General features: G+C 33.6%; 2 protein-coding genes across 21 annotated transcripts; one reads left to right on the forward strand and one right to left on the reverse strand.

The window, feature by feature from the left end:
- Positions 1-600: 600 nt before the first annotated feature.
- Positions 601-4,320, forward strand: LOC112279309 (ABC transporter I family member 11, chloroplastic). 14 transcript variants are annotated; one of them, XR_016502206.1, is made up of 11 exons: positions 601-1,023; positions 1,686-1,765; positions 1,954-2,005; positions 2,083-2,192; positions 2,359-2,473; positions 2,724-2,810; positions 2,931-3,024; positions 3,305-3,389; positions 3,561-3,707; positions 3,847-3,893; positions 4,055-4,285. XR_016502206.1 is itself a non-coding variant. In XM_024513626.3 (10 exons), exons 1-9 carry the CDS (start codon positions 724-726, stop codon positions 3,652-3,654), a joined length of 1,017 nt encoding a protein of 338 aa, XP_024369394.1. In that variant the 5' UTR covers positions 601-723; the 3' UTR covers positions 3,655-3,666; positions 4,040-4,320. The 14 variants fall into 14 exon arrangements, 7 of the variants coding, with proteins under 7 accessions (XP_024369394.1, XP_090105203.1, XP_090105202.1 ...); XR_016502208.1 differs by having other exon boundaries at positions 3,561-3,666; XR_016502207.1 differs by lacking the exon at positions 3,847-3,893 and having other exon boundaries at positions 4,040-4,320.
- A 9,895-nt stretch (positions 4,321-14,215) lies between these two features.
- LOC112280565 (cytochrome b561 and DOMON domain-containing protein At5g35735) lies at positions 14,216-17,745 on the reverse strand. Of its 7 annotated transcripts, none has more exons than XM_024516194.3 (5): positions 17,593-17,745; positions 16,320-16,667; positions 15,786-16,216; positions 15,376-15,627; positions 14,216-15,167 (listed from the first exon to the last, which is right to left on the reverse strand). In XM_024516194.3, exons 2-5 carry the CDS (start codon positions 16,510-16,512, stop codon positions 14,886-14,888), a joined length of 1,158 nt encoding a protein of 385 aa, XP_024371962.1. In that variant the 5' UTR covers positions 16,513-16,667; positions 17,593-17,745; the 3' UTR covers positions 14,216-14,885. The 7 variants fall into 7 exon arrangements, with proteins under 7 accessions (XP_024371962.1, XP_090105205.1, XP_024371961.1 ...); XM_090249079.1 differs by having other exon boundaries at positions 17,622-17,640; XM_024516193.3 differs by lacking the exon at positions 17,593-17,745 and adding an exon at positions 17,425-17,581.
- Positions 17,746-22,425: the final 4,680 nt, after the last annotated feature.

The raw sequence follows: 22,425 nt of genomic DNA on the forward strand, positions 1-22,425 counted from the left end.
ATATTTTTAATCATATAGAAAGGAGAAATTTTAATTACTTTTGTTTTTATACAATTTTATACAATAGAAATGAATTGGTTTTGATTGCTAATGTGGAGATTCATTTGATATCCAAGATTCATTTAGAAAAGGACAAAACAATCCCACTTCATCATCGTTCATCCCACAAACATCCTCCTCATCTTAAGCTTTGTTGCACAAAACACCAATCCATTCATCCACGCAGGCACTGCCAACAGTGGAGAAGCTTACTTGGGGGGAATAGAACTGCTGAAGAAGCCAACAATGGTTTATGTAATAGATTCCCAAACATGCAAATTCAGTTTGAAACATCATTACTTGGTCCAGTAAATGATTTTTTTTTATTGATAATGAATAATCAGATAGCTTACAACACATTGAAGATTCAATTTTCTGTGACAATGGCACGGACAATGCAAATTTCAACACAAATTTCAAGACAACTCTCCGCTGAGTACTTTGATAGCCGCGGACGGGCGGCGGCGTCTCTCGGCGGCCACGCCTTCGTTGGGACGAGCACTGTCGCTGTGCCTCTTGCGAAATCAGGTGAAACAGTTGGAATTTTCGCGTGGCTCAGGAATTGATGCAGCTTGCAGACGAAGCACAAGGAAGGCTTCGTTGTGGTATCGTTCATGCAGATGGTTCCCAGTTGAATCTCGTGGGGATAATTGGGGGAATTGATGGTTGTTGCTATCAGACACCATGGCTTCTTCCTCGTTCATGTCTATTGCGTGCCACTGGAAGCGGGTTTCCCGTGTTCTTCGCCTGAAAGAGGAGAATTCCAGCTCTAGTTTCCAGTCAGAATTTGGCCAAATTTCATCCGGTACCCTGCCGCGAAAGAGTTCATGGAGTGGAAACACAAGTATGCTGCGAAAGGACGTTGGGTCAATTAGGGTTGCCAGGGCAAGATCGAGGTTGCAGTTGGTTGAAGCCGCATTGGCTTCTGGAATCGAGAGCAGTGGTGATGCCTCGACTTCCAGCCTCGATCACGAGCTTCTTCAGGTTAGTCTGCAGGTTCCTAAGCGTGAGTCCAAATCCTAAATTTTGAGTTACGACGTATTTCTCTGGTCAGAGGTCTTTGAACGGCAACCCTCTGCAAAGAAAATTTTGTGCAATTAGAACAAGCTGGATACAATCATGTGAATTTTGTGGTCACGATAATGAAAAATAGAAGTCATGGACTTACGTTAGGTCATCTTTAGTGAATTCCAATGATTCATGTGACGAGGATATCGCAGAGATTATTGCAGCGTTGACCTCTTTCTTTCTGAATTTTTGTTCTTGTTTTTGTTTTTGTTTTTTTTGTTTTTTTTTCCACAACTCCCATGTTTTGTGAATGCGTCTCTTTGAGATTAGCGTGCAGGTTGCTCAACTGATGGAGCTGAAGGGTTTATAGACTAGCGTTTAAAGGACTTAGTTCTTCATGGAGGTTGTCTAGGGTTTTAACCTTTTTCAATCAACTAAATTGTCGTTGAGAAGAACGTACCAAAATGTGACTGTTATTCCTGCCTTAATCAAGTACCTTCGTGCACTCAGTGTAATTATCGTGAAAAATGGTGTTCATCTCTATATGTTATTGGAGGTTTGGTAGCGAAATTGAATCTGAATTTTTTTTTTTTTTTTTTCTTTCTCATTTTTCTGTAGAGATGTGGGATATTGTGTAGGTGCGAGGTGTCAAGTACAGGCCACCGGGTACTGCAATTGATTTGCTTAATGATGTCTCTCTTTCTCTCTCAGAGAAAAGGTAACGCGTCACAGATCTGGGCACAAAGCGTCCTTGTTGAAGAAGTAGAGACATCTCAGCCTGCATCAATCAAGTAGCTGTGCCATTATCTAGCATTGCAGTTTTTGGGTCCATTTATCGGCTTGATTGAAGATTATACTATATGCGGGTCCTGACTTTCCGCATTTTTATGTGATCGTTGTGAGCAGCCTTGGACTGGTGTATGGTCGCAGTGGCAGCGGGAAAACAACTCTTTTGCAGGCAAGTATCAATCATTTTACGTTTAGAAGCGCATTTCAGGGAAAAAAATATGTTCTTAAACTACTTTTTTCCATCAGGTTTTAGCAGGCTTGGCAACACCTACGGAAGGTTCAATCATCCTTGGCAAAGACAGCACAGAAAAGTCGTTGTCATCAAAAGTCGGGATCGTTTTTCAGTTTCCTGAACGGTGAGTGCATTTTCCTATCATTCCACTAAAGGAATTTTTGTCAATCTATAATGTACTTTTATTACTATTGTATCTGTAAGCAGAACCAGCAGGGGCACCCCCGTTTCTTGGTCTTCGACTTCCATCGGTGATTACAATTATTGAGATGTCATTTATTTGCTGGCAGGTACTTTGTAGCAGACACGGTCTTAGAAGAGCTTACTTTTGGGTGGCCCAGAAGAATGGAAGATATGCTTATGAGACAGCAGCTTGCAATGAGGTTACAAGCAGCTGTATTTGCGGTAGTATCTCTGAACTAATCTGTTGATATTTGTGGTTGCATTGAACTGTAACTTTTAGAATGAGCAAATCGTAACTGATTTCTCGTAGCATATTGCTTTAAGAGCTTGGTTCAGGAGTAGAACTTTTGTCTAACTGTTATTTTGTCTTAGTGTTGAAATAGGGTGGGGTATTGCTTCTTGATCCATGGTATGGATGATATTTTCGAAGTTTAAGCTTGAATACCACTTTTTACAGTTTTTAGTTTTGCAGGTTGGAATGGCTGACATCCCCTTCGACACCAACCCGCGGGCTCTGAGTGGAGGGTACAAGCGGCGCTTGGCATTAGCTGTGCAACTGGTATTTTGAATTGAATCGACATGGAACTTTTGGCAATTTAGAATTTCTGAACATATTTTTTGCGACCGTCCGCGCCAAACTACATGTTACTAAGAGTCACTTCCACGTAACCTTTGTTAGGTTTTGCATACTGAAGTGTCGTGGGTAATTACCATCTTGTATCAGGTTCGAATGCCTGATCTGCTTCTTTTGGACGAACCACTCGCTGGTCTAGGTTTGTATCTATTGCAGTAACTTTACGATTTTACAGCTGTGTAACTTGTTGGAGTGGATTTTGTGGATCGTTTGTCTAATCTGGAAAAATGACTTAATCGACATACCAAGGACGATCTCAATGTACTGTAAAGTTCTTACCTTCGTTCAGATTCAGAGTGCAATATTGAAGAATTTCAGATCCTGAGACCTGAGGTATAATAGGCGAAAAAGTCTGGTTTATGTTATGTATTTTTGGACATCTGATGGCCCGATGTATGTGCTGCTGTGGTTGTTGCCAGATTGGAAAGCTCGTGCAGACGTGGTGAAGTTGTTGTGGGGACTCAAAAAGGAGTGCACCATTATTATCGTTAGCCATGATCTCAAGTACTTTCCTTGTGCACGTCTTGGTTAATATCCTCATCATATATTTCTCTTTTGCTGATAGTCATGTATAGTGCTGTTTATTTTGTGTGGTGTATAGCTTCTATTGTATGTCATTTGTTTTCTCTTTGTCGAATGAAGTGCTACTCATTCTCTGATGTTTTTCGTGGCCAGGGAATTGACGCCATTGGTAGACCGTGCTTGGCATATGGAAATGGGTGGTGTCCTGAAAGAGAAGCCTTGGCCTCCTGGTCTGTCGACTGATTGAATCATCATGCATGTAATCACGGCAGAAATCTCAAATTCAAAGAGGCTTCTCAGGTTCAGTTCATGGTTTGTATGACAGTGTACAGCATGAGCACCATTGCACTGTTTCCTGAATTCAGCATACGTTCTGGTGCTAAAGAAGTGATGTGGAGACAAACGAATTAATTAGTTGTATTTTTTTTTTTTCACCCAGGAATTTACATGTTCAGGATAACAGTGTGGTTAGCTTGGAAATGGCTTGTATGGCAATACACTCTCAACTGGAGCATTTATTGCTTTTTGTTCGGTTATTTCTGAAATTTCTAAGCCAATCTAAGAGAGGAGCTGAGTTTTCTTACAGGTTGAAATGTTGGAGAGGGTTCATGCATGTGGGTTCTGATCGACAGGATCATATTGGACAGGATCTTGCGGGGACTCTGGAATTATGGGGGTTCTTCTCGAGTTTGGTAAAGTTCTATGTATGTGGACGTTGCAAACCTTTAGTAGTGATTCACGTAGTTGTCAAAAACCAAAGGTACAAATGGTTGAATCCAGAAGTGCGAAGGTAGTACACATATCCATCATGTACGTTCTGTCCCTAATAGAATTAGACCAAGTAGGCAATAAAGTATTATAAAAAAATAATACTACAATTATGATGTGTTGCTAATGCCACCACAATTTGCCATCCACTACATGTTATCACATTTTTTGGTATTGCCATCATAGCTATTCTTATTGACTTTTTAATTATTCTTTAAACTAAAATTGAATTTACTTTTTATATAATTTAAATATATATATATATATATATATATTAGAAATACTAAGTTTTTTTTTTTTTTTTTTTTTTTTTTATTAAAAAAGAAAACTAAAAAAATATGTTGAATAGATTGGGGGTTTTGGTAGCGATAGCAAAAACTATGGTGGCATGCAGTGGATGACAAATTATGATGGAAATAGAAAACTTGTGATTGAGTAGTAAGATGCTAATTATATTACATAATCCAATGTTGGACATACAATATTAGACATAGAATATTAGTGATCTATAATATACAAATATATTGTAAATTTTATAAATCTTGTAATTTATTTTTAAAAATTATAAATAAATAAAATTAAATAAAAATTAAAATTCATAGATTATTTTCTAAAACTTATTACATTGAATGTAAGTACATCTTTGTATCTATAAGCTATGTCACCAAATAGATAGAAACAATGGTTCTTTGTAGTAATACTATAGAAGAAACAACATACTTCTTGTCTATCCATATATTGACTCAATTTGGCTATTTACATAGCATCAATGTATCTATTTTATAAACTTGATATTTATAACTATAATTGATTACATTTTATTTGTAAATTTTTTCATAAATTACTTATTATAAAACTAATCCATAAGAAGGTGGTTTTATAGAATCAACAAATAAGACCTTTATTATCAAATTTTAAACCAAGGTGATAATAAAATTAAGCGACTAGAATTTATAGCATTAATATAAATTTTAAGGCTTATATCTTCTATGCTTGCAAAATAAGCCTTAAAATTTATATTATATATTTTTATTTTATTTTTATGTTTATTTTTAAAATAAAATTATAATTTATATTTTTTCATGTATACAAAAAATTACTACCAATTACTAAATCAACTAAGTCTTTAGATAATTATTTGAAATATAACTTTGTGTCAAGGAAATGAACCTCAAAGAACTAAAATTTCAATACACTCTTGTATCATTTGAAAAGATTAGAAAATTACTCAAAGATGATATAGTATTAAATTAAAATGTCTATTGCTAAAGACAAAAAGACTAGGAAGTCCTGAAATAAGACTAAAGTCTAGAAAGATGTTGAAAAGTATGAAAAAGGATTCACTCTTGCCTCCATATATACTCTTAACTAGGAATTATGTGGCAATGTCCTATAAGACCTCCAAAACATGTTGACTTTACAAAACACATATCTTAACTTGCAAGGCAAGTTTTCTATATGTGCGCCACATAATTAGCTTTTTCCAGCAAGCTACCAACATGTGATTAATTTTTTGACAAAATTTTTAACCTACTTATAAAGTACAAATACATGTAAAGTCAAAATAACGTCTATGAAGCTTCTAAGAAGTTTTTTTAAAAAATATTATGAAATAAATATACTTTTATATACTTCTATTTAATTACATAGTTAAATATTAGAGTACATATATGTCTATAATATTATCCTTCTATTTAGAGACGAGTTCTATAAAGAGCAATCATCATATGTTAAGAAAATCCAAGATGCGGCAAATTGTGTTTGCCACATATTCCATCTTTTTAATATCACAAGTATACAAAAGTTACAAACAAGAGTAGAAGGTAGAATGCTATTGTATTTTAATCTTGTTTCTTTTATAGCAAAGATATGTTATTCTTCATCTTGATTTTGATAGATGTCATCAATGAAAAGCCTCAACCTTCTTTGTTGCATTTACAAGATTCATTGTTGGCTCCCATGTGCATTCACTAATATCATATCCATACCAATTAACAAGATATTTTGATCTATTTTGATGCCACCTTCAATCTAAGACTTCTTCTATCTTTAACTCTTGATTATTATTCACTTTTATAAGAAGAGGTATTTGTCTTTATTCGAAGATATTCACTATCTTATATGACTCAATAAGAAACATGTGGAATTTAGTATGGATTTTCATAGACTTTGGTAGATGTAATCAACAGGTAACAAGATTGACTTCTTAACAAATAAGAAAAGATCCAAGCCTACAATAGTCCAACTTGTCACAAGGACGAGTAGTCTTGATATTACAATAAAGTAGCCATCTCTTGTCATCTATGATAAATTGTAGTTACTCCTTACAATAGACATCCGCATTGAACTTTTGTTGTTTTTGAGCTTCCTTTAACTGCACCTTCATTGTTGCATGTAGATTTAACAAATGATTTGCTAAATATTTTGTCACAGAATTATCAACTTTTAAAAAGTCAAAAGCATCAAATTGTGGATAATAACCATAATTGGCAAAAAAAGTGTTTGTTGGATAAAAAAATGTATCAAATTATTATACACAAACTTTGCTAATGACAAAAGAGTTGTCTAATCATCTTGATAATAATTGATGGTACACCTAAAATATTACTTTAAAACTTGATCTATTCATTTTATTTGCCCATCAATTTGAGGATGAAAAGTCAAGGAGAGCTTTACATCCACCTTTAAAATCTTAAAAAATATTTTTCAGAATCTTGATACAAATTAAGTCCTCTTATCTAATATAATATCTTTGGTCAACTTATGATAGTGATAGATATTATCAAAAAAAAACTTAGCGATTTTTTCATTTATGATACATTTTATACATGGTATAAAATATGTCATTTTGGTAAAATAATCTACTATTACAAATATAGAATCATACAAACTTGAGACTAAAAGATTTGTAATAAAATTCATAGAAATAAAAGACCATAGTATTTTCAAAATAGGTAATTATTAGAAAAGTCCATAAGATTGATGTTAAGAAATTTTAGATCTTGAACAAATATCACATGATTGTACAAAGTCTTTAATTGCCTTTTACATTTGAGGCCACTAAAAATATCTTAATATTAGCTCTAAAGTCTTATCTTATCCAAAATATCCAACTGCTAGAAATTCATGACAAGCTTGAAGAATATGTAATTGCGCTTTGCCTTTTGGAATATATTATTGTTCTTCAAAATAGAATAGATTATTCTTGAACTTGAACTTAGAAGTATTATGAGACTTAGAAGAAGTGTTTTTGATATCATGAACAAGAAGATCAAAGGACATACTTGATTGAATTTGTTTGACAAAGTTTGAATCAACAATCAATGGTGATTTTATTGTCTAAAGATGAAAATGTTTTGGCTTCAAAAAAATTATACTTTAAAAATCTTGGGTGCTAAAAATTTCTTTGAATGAAAAGTTATTAGATGGAGCTTGTCATCTGCTCCCATTTGTAACAAAATGACACTCATAGCAAAATTTGATGCATTTGTTTTCATAAAGAAGATCTTCAAAAAGTCAATATAATACAAGATTGGTATAAAAATAAATTTTATCTTCAAGGCTTCAAAAAATGCTTTGGCTTCTTTACTCTACTTAAGTTTATTTTTACATGTAAGAAACAAACTTTCAAGGTATATAAGAGGGGCCATAATTTGAAAAAATATCTTAATGAAGATTTGGTAACAATTAGTAAATCCTAAAAAATATTATACATCTTTGACTATTTTTGGAATATTCAAATTTGTGATAGTTTGAATCTTCTTGGGATCCATCATAAGACCAGCATTTGAAATGATGTATCCTAAGAAATCAACTTGAGTAGTCTAAAATATATACTTTTTCATCTTGGCATATAATCTTGTATCTTTTAATTTTTGTAACACACAACAAACATGAATCTCATGCTTTTTTATATATTTAGAATAAATTAAGATATTTTCTAAATAATAGAAAAATTGTTAAAAATTTATAAAAAATATCATTAATTAGATGTTAAAAAGTAGTTGGTAAATTCTTGTCTCCAAAAAATATGACATTACATTCAAAATACCTATATTTAGTTTAAAATATAATTTTTTATTCATCTCTTTCTTTAATGTATATCAAATTTTATATTCTTTATAGATCTATTTTGTATAGATTTTCGCTTGATTCAGTTGATCAAGAAATCTTTGAATCTAGGGTAGAAGATACTTATTCTTGATGGTGTTCTTATTGAGTCCTTAATAGTCTCCACACATCCACAGAGATCTATTTTTTTTTCTTTACAAATAAGATAGGAGCCTCAGCTAAAAATTTAAAATGTTGTATAAAGTTTTTAGCCAAATTTTTCATCAATGTATTCCTTGAATGCATCTAATTCGTTTTGTAATAGGCTATAGATTAGTCCAAATAGTGGTTGAGTTCTTTTTTAAACCGTCAATCATAAAGATGATGCTTTGGACAAATATTTATATTTTTTTTTCAAATATGCCCTGATAATCTTTGTATTGGCTTAGAATGCTACTTGAAATCTTTTTTCTATCAACAATAGATGTGGCGTATATATCAAAAGTTAATCCTTCTTTTGCACCATACATAAAAGTTCTTACATCTACCAATAATGGTTTGGATGTATCAATCTTATGGATTTTTACTTGCCTAGTAGAATCTTAAGCCAAACTATGGAAAAAATCAAGATTGTAAGAAATCCAATCTATTTGAGGATTATATCTTTTTCTAATTCAATTCTAATTTTGATATGGATTGAAGGATAACATCAAAGATTTAATCCTCAAATAAATTTAATAATTTGAATGATTAAATCTCTTTCTAATTCAATTATTTTAGCATTATTGTAAAAAATCCAATCTATTTGAGGATTAAATCTTTGATGTTATCCTTCAATCCATATCAAAATTGATTGATAAGGGCTTTGTCATTTCAATCTATATCGTAAGCAAGATTTTAGAATTTAGCAATATATATGATGGTTAACCATGATCCTTGTTGTAGAAATAAGAGTTTGGTCTCTATTATTCTTTCTTGATCACTTTTTTTGAATATAACCATAAATACTTTTAAGAATGAATTCAAATCATAAAAAAATAGTGAATCTTTTCTATCAAAAGTGTAAACCAAAAAAGAGTTTTTTTAGATAAAAATATACTTATGAATCTAATTCGAATAAATCCATCAAGATATTAGAAAGGATGCAACTTTAGATAGAACTTGACTTGTTGCAAAAATCCTCAAAAATTTGATCTTGTTCCATCAAACTTCTTGAGCATACTAATCCTTGTCCCTATTATACTTGTAGAAGCAAAACTTCTTGAATTTGGTTATGAGGTTGATTTACTTGCTTCCTTCAACTATATAACTTTTCGATATAGACTCTGAACTTCTTCCATAGGTGTAGGATTAGTGTTTCTTTAGTTGGTACTAGTGATCCATGAAATTTTAATCCTAAGAGTATTAACAAGTTCATGAAGATCTGCAACAATTATAACTCTATTTCTACTTCTGCCAAATATAACATCTATAATTTTTCCTTCCATTTCAAACAACTTGATAAATCTACAAGTCAAATTAGAGGAGGATAATTTATAACCTTTGATGTCAAATGAAAATTTCTACAAAGAGGATTATTCCACTTTCTTTAAAAAAAAATCAGTATTAAAAAACAAAATAATTTATTTAAAGGTGGATGGTTTACAACCTTCAAAATAAAATAATAAAAGTGGGATAGTCTACTCACTTCAAAAATAAGACAAGAATAATAAGTTAGAATACTTGTCAAATTGTCAAGGAGATGAACCTCAAAGAACTAAAATATCAATACATTCTTATGTCACTTGAAAAGACTAGAAAATCACTCAAAGATGATATAATATTAAACTAAAATGGCTATTGTTGAAGACAAAAAGATTAGGAAGTCTTCAAATAAGACTAAAGACTAAAAAGATATTGATAAGAATGAAAAAGACTTTATTCTTGCTTCTATATATATTTTTAACTATGAGCTATGTAGTGATGTCTTACAGGGCCTCTAAAACATGTTGACTTTATAAAACATGTATCTTAACTTATAAGGCAAGTTTTTTATATGTGGGCCACATAGTTAGCTTATTTCATAAGCTATCAACATAAAATTAACTTGTTGATCAAGTTTCTAACCTACCTATAAACTACAAACACATATAAAGTCAAAGTAGCTTCTATGAAGCTTTTAGAAAGCTCCTTTAGAAAATATTAGAAAATAAATCTACTTTTATCTACTTCTACGTAATCATATAGGAAAATGTTAGAGTAAATATGTATGTCTGTGACACTTTGTAAGAAAAATGATTAATTTAGACTATTTAGATAAAAGCTAATATAATGCATTTTAATCTTTATGCATATTTCAATGGAATTGTTTCATATGGATAGGTAGCAAAAAAGAAAAAAAAAAGAAAGAAAAAAAAGCAAAAAAAACCATACACTATATTTTAAGCAATTATATTTGATAGTATTTAGTATATAATTAAAAATTTAATAATATCTAGTATCTAATTAAATATTTGATAGTATCTAATATCTAATTATATATTTGATAGTATCTAAAAGATATTTGTATTCACAAGAAAATTTAAAAACAAAATAACTTAAATTTTTTCATTTGAAATATGTTCTAATTAACAACATATTCTATTTTTTGTAAGAAATTTTTTTAAATGTAAAATAATAGTTATTATAATAAATAATTGAATCATTATTATTTTTTATTAAAAAATAACAAAAAATATCCTTTGATATAATTTTTATATATATTTCTAAAATTAATAAATTTTATAAGGATTTTTTTTCTTAAAGATAATACCATCCTATCTATTTTTTTAGACTTTAATTTAAAATACTAATTACCAATTCTTTATAGAATTAATATTGTTGGAATAAAAATCTTTCTATTATTACCTAGATAAGTCCTTTGAATTAGATTTTTTTAATTCTTATTAATATCTTATAAGTATTTACTAAATTTATTTTTATAAAATAGCACATATTTTATAATACATTGGTAAAATTCTAATTTTATTTCTGTTATAATAATAAAATGAAAAGCTTCAAACTATTTTTTACATATTGATATAAAGTTATAATTTTATAAATCACAATTTTAATTACATTTTCACTTTGTACTTTTGAGCACGTAGACTCTTTGTATTCTTGTATTCTACTTACATTTAGTTTTCTTTTTATACATCTTATAATGTAATATAATTGGTTAAATAATCTACTTAGTTTAATTAATATGTAGATAGGATGTTAAGTTTCTCTATTTAAAAAAAATATAAAAATAAATATTCTAATTTATTTATTTTTTAAAATAATTATTTTAAGATTATTTTAAAACTTAGTTGAGAATCTAAAAGCACAACATATACAAAACTTTAATGAACTTATAAATACTAAAGATGTTTTAGAATATGAAGTGTAATCTATAGAAAGAAATATATCATCATTTTAGATCTAATAATAAAAAATAATATTACATCACAAAATTTAATTTTTTATATTTCATTTTTAGATATAAAAATAACATATGTAGTAATCTCCAATGTCTTCTTTTTACTAAGAATATTGGAAAATATTATAGTGTATGATAAACTAAAGGTATTTTAAATCAATTAAAAATACTAGTTTACATTGTTACATTGAAAGTAAGACCACGACATTGACCTTCAAGGAATGTCCTATAAAAGATGTATTTAATTATGTATTTAATTATGTATTTAATTATGTATTTAATTTTACTATAATCTTCTTTGTTATTTAATAGAATAATTTTGGCATCAAAATAAAAATAATAATAACAATAAATATCAAGTTTTTTTGCTAATTAACCAAAGAGTTCTATTGAGCTATTCTAACATATAATTTGACTGAGGTATACTGATATATATATATATATATATATATATTAAAACTAGACATATTATTAATTTTATAAATTTATAAATAAATATTTATAATAAAATATTTATTAAAAGATAAAAAATCTACACCAAAGATGTCTTTCTAATTAGACTCTTCATTGATTATTTTTTAAATGATCCTTGTTCATTAATTATAACAAAAGATTAGAAAATTTAAGAAAGATATTTAATAAATCATGATGATTTAGAATTTTATTCAATACATTTTAATAATTTAATGTGGAGTTAGAAGTACATAAAGAATCATGTGAAAGTTGCTCATTCTACAAATAATGACATACATATCAAAACTATGATTGACTAATTTTTTTTTCAACAGTAATAACTTCAAGCAAATAAGTGTCATAATAATGGAAATAAAAATAAAATATATAAAATAAATACAAATTTTTAAAGCCAAATATAATAATAATTATAAAATCATTACTTATACTATACAAGTCTTCAAAAAAACCATGTGTTGGACTATTTATAATTTAAAAAAAAAAATCATACCATAACTTATTAAGATGATGCAATTAGTCTCTATCAAGTTTACCATTATCTTTATTATATAATAAAAATGAAATTTATTAAGTATTTTATAGAATCAATAATATGAAAAACTATCTATTTTATTTTTAATTATTTTTTTTAAAATATTATTTAAGTTGTAGCTACAACTTGTTGATAGATTAAAAAGAAGATTCATGCATCAATAGACTTTCAATAATTGATTAATAAGGATTATTCAATCCTCTAATAAAAAAATATAATATTTATTATTATTTTTATATTTGCAAGAATATAAAGGCACATTTCAATTAGAGTAGATGCAATATTAACTATAATAATAAGATGAGTGAATCAAAACAATCTTCTTAATCTAACACCCTTTTAAATATTTCTAACAATATTTTAAACAGTTCTTCTTTTAAGACCTTAATAAGATATTTTATAAAAGATTATTGTGCATAATAATGAATTTGATAGAAGAACCTTTGTTTAGAACAATATTACTTTCATCTTAGGATCAAAAAGCACAATCTTTGTAATTCATTCTAAAATTATGTATATAAGAACTAATGTTCATTGTGATAATATGAATATTAATTTTTATTCTAAAACTTAATAAATTTGGATTTTTTATTCATTTTTTTTTATGATCAAAGTTGCAAATCAAGTTATTATTTTCGAAATTAAAATTTTCAACAATCAATAATACTAAAAATTATTTACTTTTATTTTTATTTTTATGAAAACATTAAAATTATCCAACATATTATAAAGTTATCAAAGAAACAAGCAATTTTTTCTTTTTAATTCTAATAGTGCACCCATAGAGTTGGTACACTAGAATTGGAGACAAGGGTTAAGATTGTGCCTGCTTTATAAATGACGTGAAGAATATGGGAAAATGATTTTGAGAATCTTTTGTCATGTAAAACCTAATGAGTCAAACACAAATATCACATTGTAAAAGAAGACGCAATAGCAGAACATTCTCATCACAACATTGTTAACATTGCTACGAATCATCATTCACAATATCTAACAGTCACTCACAATATCTGTTGTAATTGTTTCCCGATCATGCGATTTCAACTTGTTGAAAAATCGGACATCTATCATTTTTTAATGAATACACCCCAGGATTTATTAGAGTAGTTCTCACGTCCAAACAATTGGTAGCAGTGCTGCATGCATGAATCATGCTTTCTTGATGAACATGGTAGCACAGTTTAAGATCCATTTTACGTGTTTGACTTTGATGGTTCACAACCCAATTGCTTTTGTACGTCTCTACTTTCGCATAAACAAACAGATAATTATCACACAACCGGGAAACAGTCAAGCTTGTGCACATCAACTTCTTTGGGGTTGAGACCATTCCACAACAGCATCAAAATAACCGAATGTTTCGGGATGAAGCGCTATGAAAGAACGTCATTTTCTGAGTTTCTGATAAGGAAATTCACAAAACCTACAACTTGAAGTAATCGGGGGTGGTCACCGACCACGCAAACATGTCGAACAGGAAACCGAGTCAACGCCACAAGCCACTGGAAGAAGGGAGATTGGATTCCAACCCATCAGATTCAGTTTTCGGTAAGATTCATGTCACGATGACGCGGCGTAAATATTGCATTGTACTGAGCGGAACAAAATAGTCCACAGATGCCACATAGCCTCTCTTCAGGTGAAACTGCGGTGGGCTCCGCAGACTGCCTGCTGTTGCTGCTACACTCGCAGGCTCCACATCGAAGTTTGAATGCGTCCTGGGAGTGTGTGCTACTTCAATATATAACGCAACCCTACCAGCTCTTATTTCAACAATGTTAAACTGCCCCATGGGACTCAAACCCTCCGAATAATAGAAGTAATTTCTTGCTCCAGTGCGTATCATCTCTACATGAACTGGTGGAGTGGTTGTGTTCGGCTTAGCGAAGGGAAAACCAAGCGCAGTGAGCGCATTTACTAATAGAGCCCACTGTGGCTAGATAAATAAAAACACGGCGAGGCCTATCACGAAAAAACAAAGAGAGGAAAAGGGAAAGAGTTTTATAATTGGAAACTCGCATCCTCAACCGATCAAGTCTCAGTCCGTAGCCTTGGAAGGCAGCTTCGTTTTTCTCACGTCCTCGCCCTTCATAACGCCCTGGCCACCGAAGGGTTTTTAACGCAACAGAGGTCACTTGTGGGTTCATTGACGAAACATTCCTCGGGACTGAGTGGAGGATGTTGGTTGAAATGGAACGGATGTGGGCAGTCACTATGAATCTCCGACAAGTGAACTGTGCTTTCTCTTCCGCTCCTTCTTTTGCAGCCAGTGGAACCAGGTGATAAGCTCCAGGACGAATGCGACCAGCCCTATGACTATGAGAATGGTGATGTACACGCGTTTCCAGTTATCTGCACCCAACAGATCGATGCCTTCGAAAATGTTGATGATGGCCAGGATGATGATTGCAAATCCAGTGACGTGATGGATTGCGTTCCACAAAGGCCGGTGCTTGGTTTTGGGCTTAGGTCTCAACAGAATCGCTGCCAATACCTGTACCAACAAGATGTTTGAGCCCACGAATTGGCCTACAATTCATGCAAAACATCCGCGACCAGTAGATATCTAATCAATCTATCCAAGGATATCTCGGTGCACGAGCATGCACAAACATTCTCAGCGACCAGGTGTAGATCGACATAAGAATCACGCTGACGGAAATCAAAATAACAGAAGGTTGGGAAACGAATTGGTTTAGTACCTGGAAAGTGGCTAACGCCCAGATTGAGATGCCAAGGTTGCGATGATAGTACTTGATAGGATTGGCAAACTTCTGGAGCCGCAAACCCAGCACCCATCCTGCTGTCCCGCCAGCGTAGCCGGTAACCTGACAGAACACGTGAAGATAGAACCAGGCAGGGTCTGCAAATTCAAATGGGCGCAAGTACCGCGCTGCCATGATCCCAATCGGAAGCAGAATTCCCCACGAAATCGCATTGATAATACCATGAATCTGTAAAGAACAAAAGAAAATGATTAAAAGAACTCGCCGATCCAAATCATACATTAGAAATGCGTTTCAATTAGAACTCCCAGAGAGTGCTAGTGTAACTCCGATGGCTTGGACCAACAACCGAATTCATTGTGTCAGACTGTGAATGTCACGCTTACATCTTTGAGCCGTTTGTTGGGAATTTCCCCTCCGCCAAGTGTCTGGCCAGTCCCCATATCGATCACCAACGTGCTTCTGAGATTATCGGCATTTGTGAGCGAGTGGCTCCTTAATGCGGCAGTTGCAACATCCACTTCAGAGCCTCGGTTCCACACGACATTGAACGAAGTGAGCTGTCCTGATTTCAGTAGCACAGTGCCTGTGATTGTAGCGGTGGTGCCAACCACGACGGCTGAGTAGTTAGAGTAGGCGACAGATACTGTGCCTGGAACCAAGGGGACTCCGCCCTTCACTGCGCCGTTAACATTGTAGGTTCGAATTGAGACACCCGTGTTGTTGGAGAACGCCGCCAGCGCTTGAGTTCCCACCATTTGGGCTCCGTCGGGGTTGATCCCCCAAGCCACCCAACCAGACGCACTTTCAAGGTCCTCTGCAAAGAAGAAGTTAAAGGCATTCTCCCAGTGGTTAAGTCCCAGTTTCGATACTTATCTGAACTGAAGAAAGCTCTCTAATAGCTAGTGAATTGAACATACCTGTGAAAGCAAAGTCGATGGAGTTGGAGGAATTGTTGTAGGTAAAAGCGAGGGAAGCACCCAGAGCGGGGAGGAGCGTGCACGCGTCATAGACCTTGTCTGTGATCCCCTTGCCGCATTGGTATGTACACGATGCTTCTTGTAAGAGACACAAGATGGCTACCACAACGATCCATGCCCATGTCGACGACATGGTGGCGCACGCCCGCAGGCTCCTCCCGTCTAGAGATTGTCTTTAAAACCCTATATCTAAGATCAAAACCTCTTCAATAACTCCATGAGAGATGTATAAACTTTCCTGGAGTGACAAGTATGTGATGTTGATGTGAAAGCTCCGTCCTGCATTCTCTGCAATTCAAAAATCCACTGCTTTAACTGGCGATACATAATTCGCAACCTTCCATAACCATTTTAGAATTTAATAGACATTCGGGCTAGGGTAACCTTCATAAACACTGGCTGACTTAAGCCTTGTAGATACGCAACTACCCCCTCTGAGAAACTACTCGACGCTATCGTGCAGTACGCTAGCATGCATCCGCCCCATCCCAACAGGAGGGGAAGTGAGGAGGAACGAAGGCTCACAAGTTGCTGTCGAAAGATGAGGGCACATGAAAATCCTCTGATGGCACAGGCCCTCACTGGAGAATACGAGATTACTTCTCATAGCAGCACAAAAAAACGTGGTCTAAAAGACTGGAATTCTTTCTTTACCTACAGTTAACGTCAGCTATCTGCGGCACTTGATCACCAATTCGAACCAAGCTATAATTAAACTGTAGTACCAAATCGGTTTTCGTCAAATCAAAACCTTTCGAAATTTCCAGCGAACACTTTGGAGGGAACGGGGATATTCGCAACGAGAACAAGTACACATCGAGTATTTTACACAATCAATGCGTTGCTCACTGCGCTACATTCTGCTCGGACTCTGCTCTTGAACCAAAATAGAACTTCTCCGGAGGTACTATAGCTCGGCTGCAAGCTCGAATCTCCGAAGCTATAAACCTTCATTGATGTTCCGACACTTTCATTCAGTTCATATATGACTGCTTGCAGATTCTCCACGCTCATTGCCAACTAGATGACGCCAAACACTGCGCACCTTCACGCCAAGCATGAGGGGCATCGTCTACAATCACTCATGCCCCCTCAGGAGAAAAGCAAGCGGTTCCGAAATGGTCAGGACACACGACGCTGACAGAGGCCGGAGGTTGAAGCCTTGACACTCTCAACAGGCAACAACTGATAGTCGAATACGCAATATGGTAACCTGAGGGATTTTTCGTTAACCGATTGTACCGTGCTCCAGGTACAGGTCCAAGACTTCGGTAGATTCAGTATCGGTAGATGGCCTTTGAGACTTATCTTCAACAACGGCTCGGAAGCTAGTAGCGAGATCCCCCAGTTGCGCCAGGCCCCATGGATCCAGTTGGTAGGGACCTAGACAAACGTTGAGGTGGTCCGTTACCGGCGGTCGTTTTGTGGTTCAAAATTCGAAACTTCGTCCACTTTTCCTGTCCTGGTTACGCCCGGAGGTACCTAGTAAGGATTCAATTGCATGTTCTCTCCCTTTTTATCTCAGTGAGTAGGTCACAGAAAGAAGGAAAGAAAGAAAGATAACAAACAAACCCCCGTTCATGGTGGAGCCCCATAACCCGCGTGAGAAGCAAGTTGCATCCGAAGCATTCTTTCTAAATGTAAGCTTCACTGGGAAAATCGCTAGAAGCATTTGCTACTCGTGCTCATCTGGTGCCCCTAAATTTGTTTTTTTTATCATTCTCTAATGACTGGATGACTCGTTCGTTTTCCAATTTACCTGGTAACAACCCTCGTAATATCCAAGCCGTGGGAAATGCGAATGTTGTAAAGAATCGTGTAGAGAGAAAATTCAATTCTGGCACATCTGAAATTCCGGGTATTGGAAGTATTTCCAGTACCGCCTGATCAAAGTTGCAATAAAACATACTGCATTCAATACATTTTTTTGAAGGTGAAACCAAAGGTCGACGTGGACACGAATAAAGCATCCAATAGCAAATCTGAGGTACTTCGTGACAGGCGTGCTTACAGTTGATACGACCTCAACTTCAACACATCTGAGATTACGCGTTTAAGAAGCCTCAAGAAAAACTGAAAATTGGGTTTTCGTTTTGAGATTGTGTGCATGACCTGCACTCGAATTACGGTGCTCAGTGTGGTTCGATAATAGCATGTACTGCATTGATGAAGATAGTTCAAGTTCGTGGTAAAGTACTTTTGCACAATGCGTCGAAGTGAGAGCTCTCAACTCCCTGCGAAAATTATGACGAAGTGCTCTTTCAACACCTAATCGCCGTGTGTCGCAATAATAGATGACGCAAACACTGCGCATTGCGTTCGCGCCAGCTAGAAAACTTCACCCTGAAACAAAATAACAAAAAAGAGAGAAAATCTTAGCCAACACGGCAACCAAAGCAACTGCAACGTGTCTGTCAAAATTTCCTGCAACGTAGACCCGTTCCACACCATCAGCGCTCCTCTCGTTTCGAGCTATTTTTAGTCCATAGCTAAAGTTCCTGGTTCTTGCGTACACGCTGCCAGCACACACACAATTACGGTAAAATTTACCATGTTTCCATGAACTCCCCGAATATCTCATGCATACATTCTCCCACACAAACCGTCTCGTTCTCTCATCCCCCCCTGCAGTGCCTTCTAAAATCGGCGACGTGAGGGATTCAAAGTGGGGGCGAAAAACTGGGTGTGAAACTTAATAAGAACCCCAGTAAAACAGTCTAGAATTACTATTTCGCACGATTAGTAGAAAAATGGTAAGAATTCGAAGGAAGAAACAGGATTCCATGTCCAGTTCAGCAATTCGGCGTTTCGGAGATCACGTTTCTATTGTGCAGCTTCAAGAGTATTGCTATATCTGTCTCCGCACGTGCTCCGCAAGAGCGCGTGATCTCGGTTGTCGATCTCAGAGGCCTCGTACTCAACACGATTGCCGGTTAAATGACCTCGTGGTTTGTCTTTCTCTGTCTTGAACGGCGTTCCGCCGATTTGCGACAGCAACGACAGCGTTGAAGGCCTGGAAATGTAGCAAAAGCAGCAGCAGCAGCAGCTGTTCTGCACCGTTGTCTACATTGAGTTTAATGCATTGATAGAATTTGGACCTACATTCTATGAATAAAGGTTTGATTGCGCTCTTTTGACAACAGTGCATTGAGTCCCACTATGATATTTTGCTCAACAATTTCTGTGCATGGAGTTTAAGCAGTACCATGGAAGTAGCTTTTGTCGTAATCTGTACTGAGCAAATATCAACAGTCAGAGCGGGATGCCAGGAATTATTGAAGTGGTATAGCTACCGATGAACTACTCCAAACTAGGTAACAGGGCGGATTAGTGTCAATAATATAGTATAGCACATTTTGAACGCAGGTTCATCTAGATTACTTGGGAAGGTCCAAATTTCATCCTTTGTGCCTGTAGACTTTGGTACACCAATGGAGATGAGAATAGTGAATGAGCCCATTGGTAGTCTAAGAAAAATGAAGGTGACGTGTCCAAGTAAAAACATTAGGATTCAAAACAATACATAATATCTAGAAGTCAACATCCTTGAAACAATGTTTAATGACTGCCAATATCTAAGCTTAAATTAGGACTTTTATCAAAAGAGTGGCTCCCTTTTACTACACCAATCATAGTTTTCAATATTTTCTATTTTTTAAGAGATTTTAGTTCATTTATGTTGAGCAGGGTTCTAAAGAAGATGACCCATTCCCAACCATTTAAGCAATTTGTCATGTCTACATAGACTATATATGGGCAATAAAATTTTGAAATGGAGTACCAAATACAAACTATGTGCTTTGCATGAGTTGTGAATTGTATGGTATAACTTATCAATCATTGTATGGCAAGAACAAAGTTGAAAGGGTGGCCTAAAGTTTTGTCTCCTCTCTACATTCCTTGCTAGAGATTAAGGTACTTTAGTATTGTATCATTTCTGCAATTTCTTTGCAACATAGAATGCGCAAGCCTTAGCCTATAGGGCTTACTTCTAAAAATGTAGAAGAATTGTGTTACTACCTTTATTGTGTTAATATAGACCAAAACCAAAAACCATTCTCTTTGATTTAAAATAGTGAGATATATCTAACGAGCATTTCTTTGAGCTAAGAAAATTATATGATTGTTTCTTTTTGCTTATATATATGAACTTGTCACAATTCTATATCCTATTTGGAGGATAACTATGCAAGATATATAACTCACTTAAATTATTATAGAAACTATGTATATTTTCATTACATAGCATATTTGTTCTAAAAGATGCAAAGGCTTATATCACCTTCAACGAGAGATTTGAGTGACAGTGTCTAAATCAACTCAACCATTTGTCATTCGAGATCTAGTTTTTAGATCACATCTATCAAATCCTAGTTATTTCAAAAACTTTAATTTTCAAAGTTGTAAGACTTAGACTTAAGCCCTTATTACATATTGTCAAGGATATCAATTTCAAAAAAAGAATATCTCAATACATATATGAATATCTCAATGTATAGTTAGCTTGTTCCACAAGATATCAATACGTTATCATGTTGTGATTTAGCTATCATGCAAAAATAATGTATTTATACATTTTATACACAATATACTGGATAACATGGTGAAAGCCATGTTAGTAGATTTTTATTGGTTGTAGGATGTAGATAGATTATAACTTCAAAAAGAGATAGTTTAAAAGGGTTTCTATTAGAATTTATATAACTTTATTTCCTTTTGATAGTGACTTTGATGTTGATCTTATTAGTAGTGAGTTTAAAATATCTAGAGTCACCTTTGTTAGATATTGGTGACCTTTAAAGTCTTATTTTGTTTCTTTAATATAGTATTTCGGAAATATATTTAGTAGTAAATCTTGTAAAGAGAAGAGTTGGAGAAGGGTTTTGGTAGCAAAAAGAGAGTTTAGGGCATCCATATAAATGAATGGAGATGGATGATGAAAATCTCTATTCCTATTGGTCAAATTCATGACCAATGGACTTCAAGGAGGCTGCCCGAGGCCATATTAGAGATTAGGGTTAGTTTTTCGAGGGCATTTGAGCTTTAGAGACTAGAATTAAAAAGTTTAGGTTTTTTGCTATGGTTTTGGTGCAAATTTTGAGTCATTTGGAGTTTATATGAAAGACATATGGACTCTCAAAGTTAGGGTGTTGACTTTGTATCCACTATCACTCTTTTGGATATAACGGATACGTACAAAAAACAACAAAAGATCGGCAACTAGGGTTGGAGAGAACACTTTCTTGATTATACTTTATATATATTGCTTGATGAATTCTAAGCTAGGATGAAGGAGTTATTGGGAGTTGAAGTTAGCATTTGGAATCTAAGGAGTTGTAAGTGACCTAAATTGCTAGTAGTTGTGTTTTGAGCTATATCTTGTGCAATTTGATAAGATTTTGGCTAAGAATTTCTAAAAATATGTGTTTTTATATTGCTAAACTTTATACATAAATTTTATGATATTTGGATTTTGTGTTTGTGAGATATGAAGAAAATAGCACTTAGGTGTTTATTAATTAGGGTTTTAGAGCACCTACTAGGATTTTTAAGATGCCAAACGATCGGTAGTGAATTTATAGTTGAATTTTTGTAAAATAAAGCTTAAGGATGAAATCTATATTATCCGTGAATTTGGCAAAATTTGAACAGTTGGATCAAGAGATATGAATTTCTAAAGTTCGAGAAGAAGAAATCTTTTACGGAAATATTATATTTTGAAGGGATTTTATTATAACTTGAGCATTTTATACAAAGTAAAGGAGTATTTTGAGATCCAAGACTTTATATATATGTTGAAAATAGATATATAGAGCTATAGTCGAATTCTTGTATAAAGATGAGTTTTTGAGAAGAGATTGTGGATTTCTTTTGAAGTTATTGAAAACCTATTCTACCAGCAAATGGTTAGCTATGATTTGGTATAGCCAAGAATATTAGAAAATTTCTAGATATTTTAGAAATCTTTATATACAAACCTTCTTAAATATCAAAGGGTTTATTAGTATAATATCTTTTTGATATTGGAGTATTTATTTATCTTCTA

This window comes from Physcomitrium patens, chromosome 3 (assembly GCF_059467195.1).
Source record: "Physcomitrium patens ecotype Gransden chromosome 3, ASM5946719v1, whole genome shotgun sequence".
In the NCBI taxonomy this organism is placed as follows: Eukaryota; Viridiplantae; Streptophyta; class Bryopsida; order Funariales; family Funariaceae; genus Physcomitrium; species Physcomitrium patens.

Coding starts and splice junctions, on each gene's coding strand:
- LOC112279309 (XM_024513626.3), top strand. CDS start 724: ATGGCTTCTTCCTCGTTCATGTCTATTGCGTGCCACTGGAAGCGGGTT. Junction 2,811..2,930: donor TGGCATTAGCTGTGCAACTG/GTATTTTGAATT, acceptor AACCTTTGTTAG/GTTTTGCATACTGAAGTGTC. Junction 3,025..3,304: donor CGAACCACTCGCTGGTCTAG/GTTTGTATCTAT, acceptor GGTTGTTGCCAG/ATTGGAAAGCTCGTGCAGAC.
- LOC112280565 (XM_024516194.3), bottom strand. CDS start 16,512: ATGTCGTCGACATGGGCATGGATCGTTGTGGTAGCCATCTTGTGTCTC. Junction 16,217..16,319: donor CATCGACTTTGCTTTCACAG/GTATGTTCAATT, acceptor TCTTCTTTGCAG/AGGACCTTGAAAGTGCGTCT. Junction 15,628..15,785: donor CCAACAAACGGCTCAAAGAT/GTAAGCGTGACA, acceptor TGTTCTTTACAG/ATTCATGGTATTATCAATGC.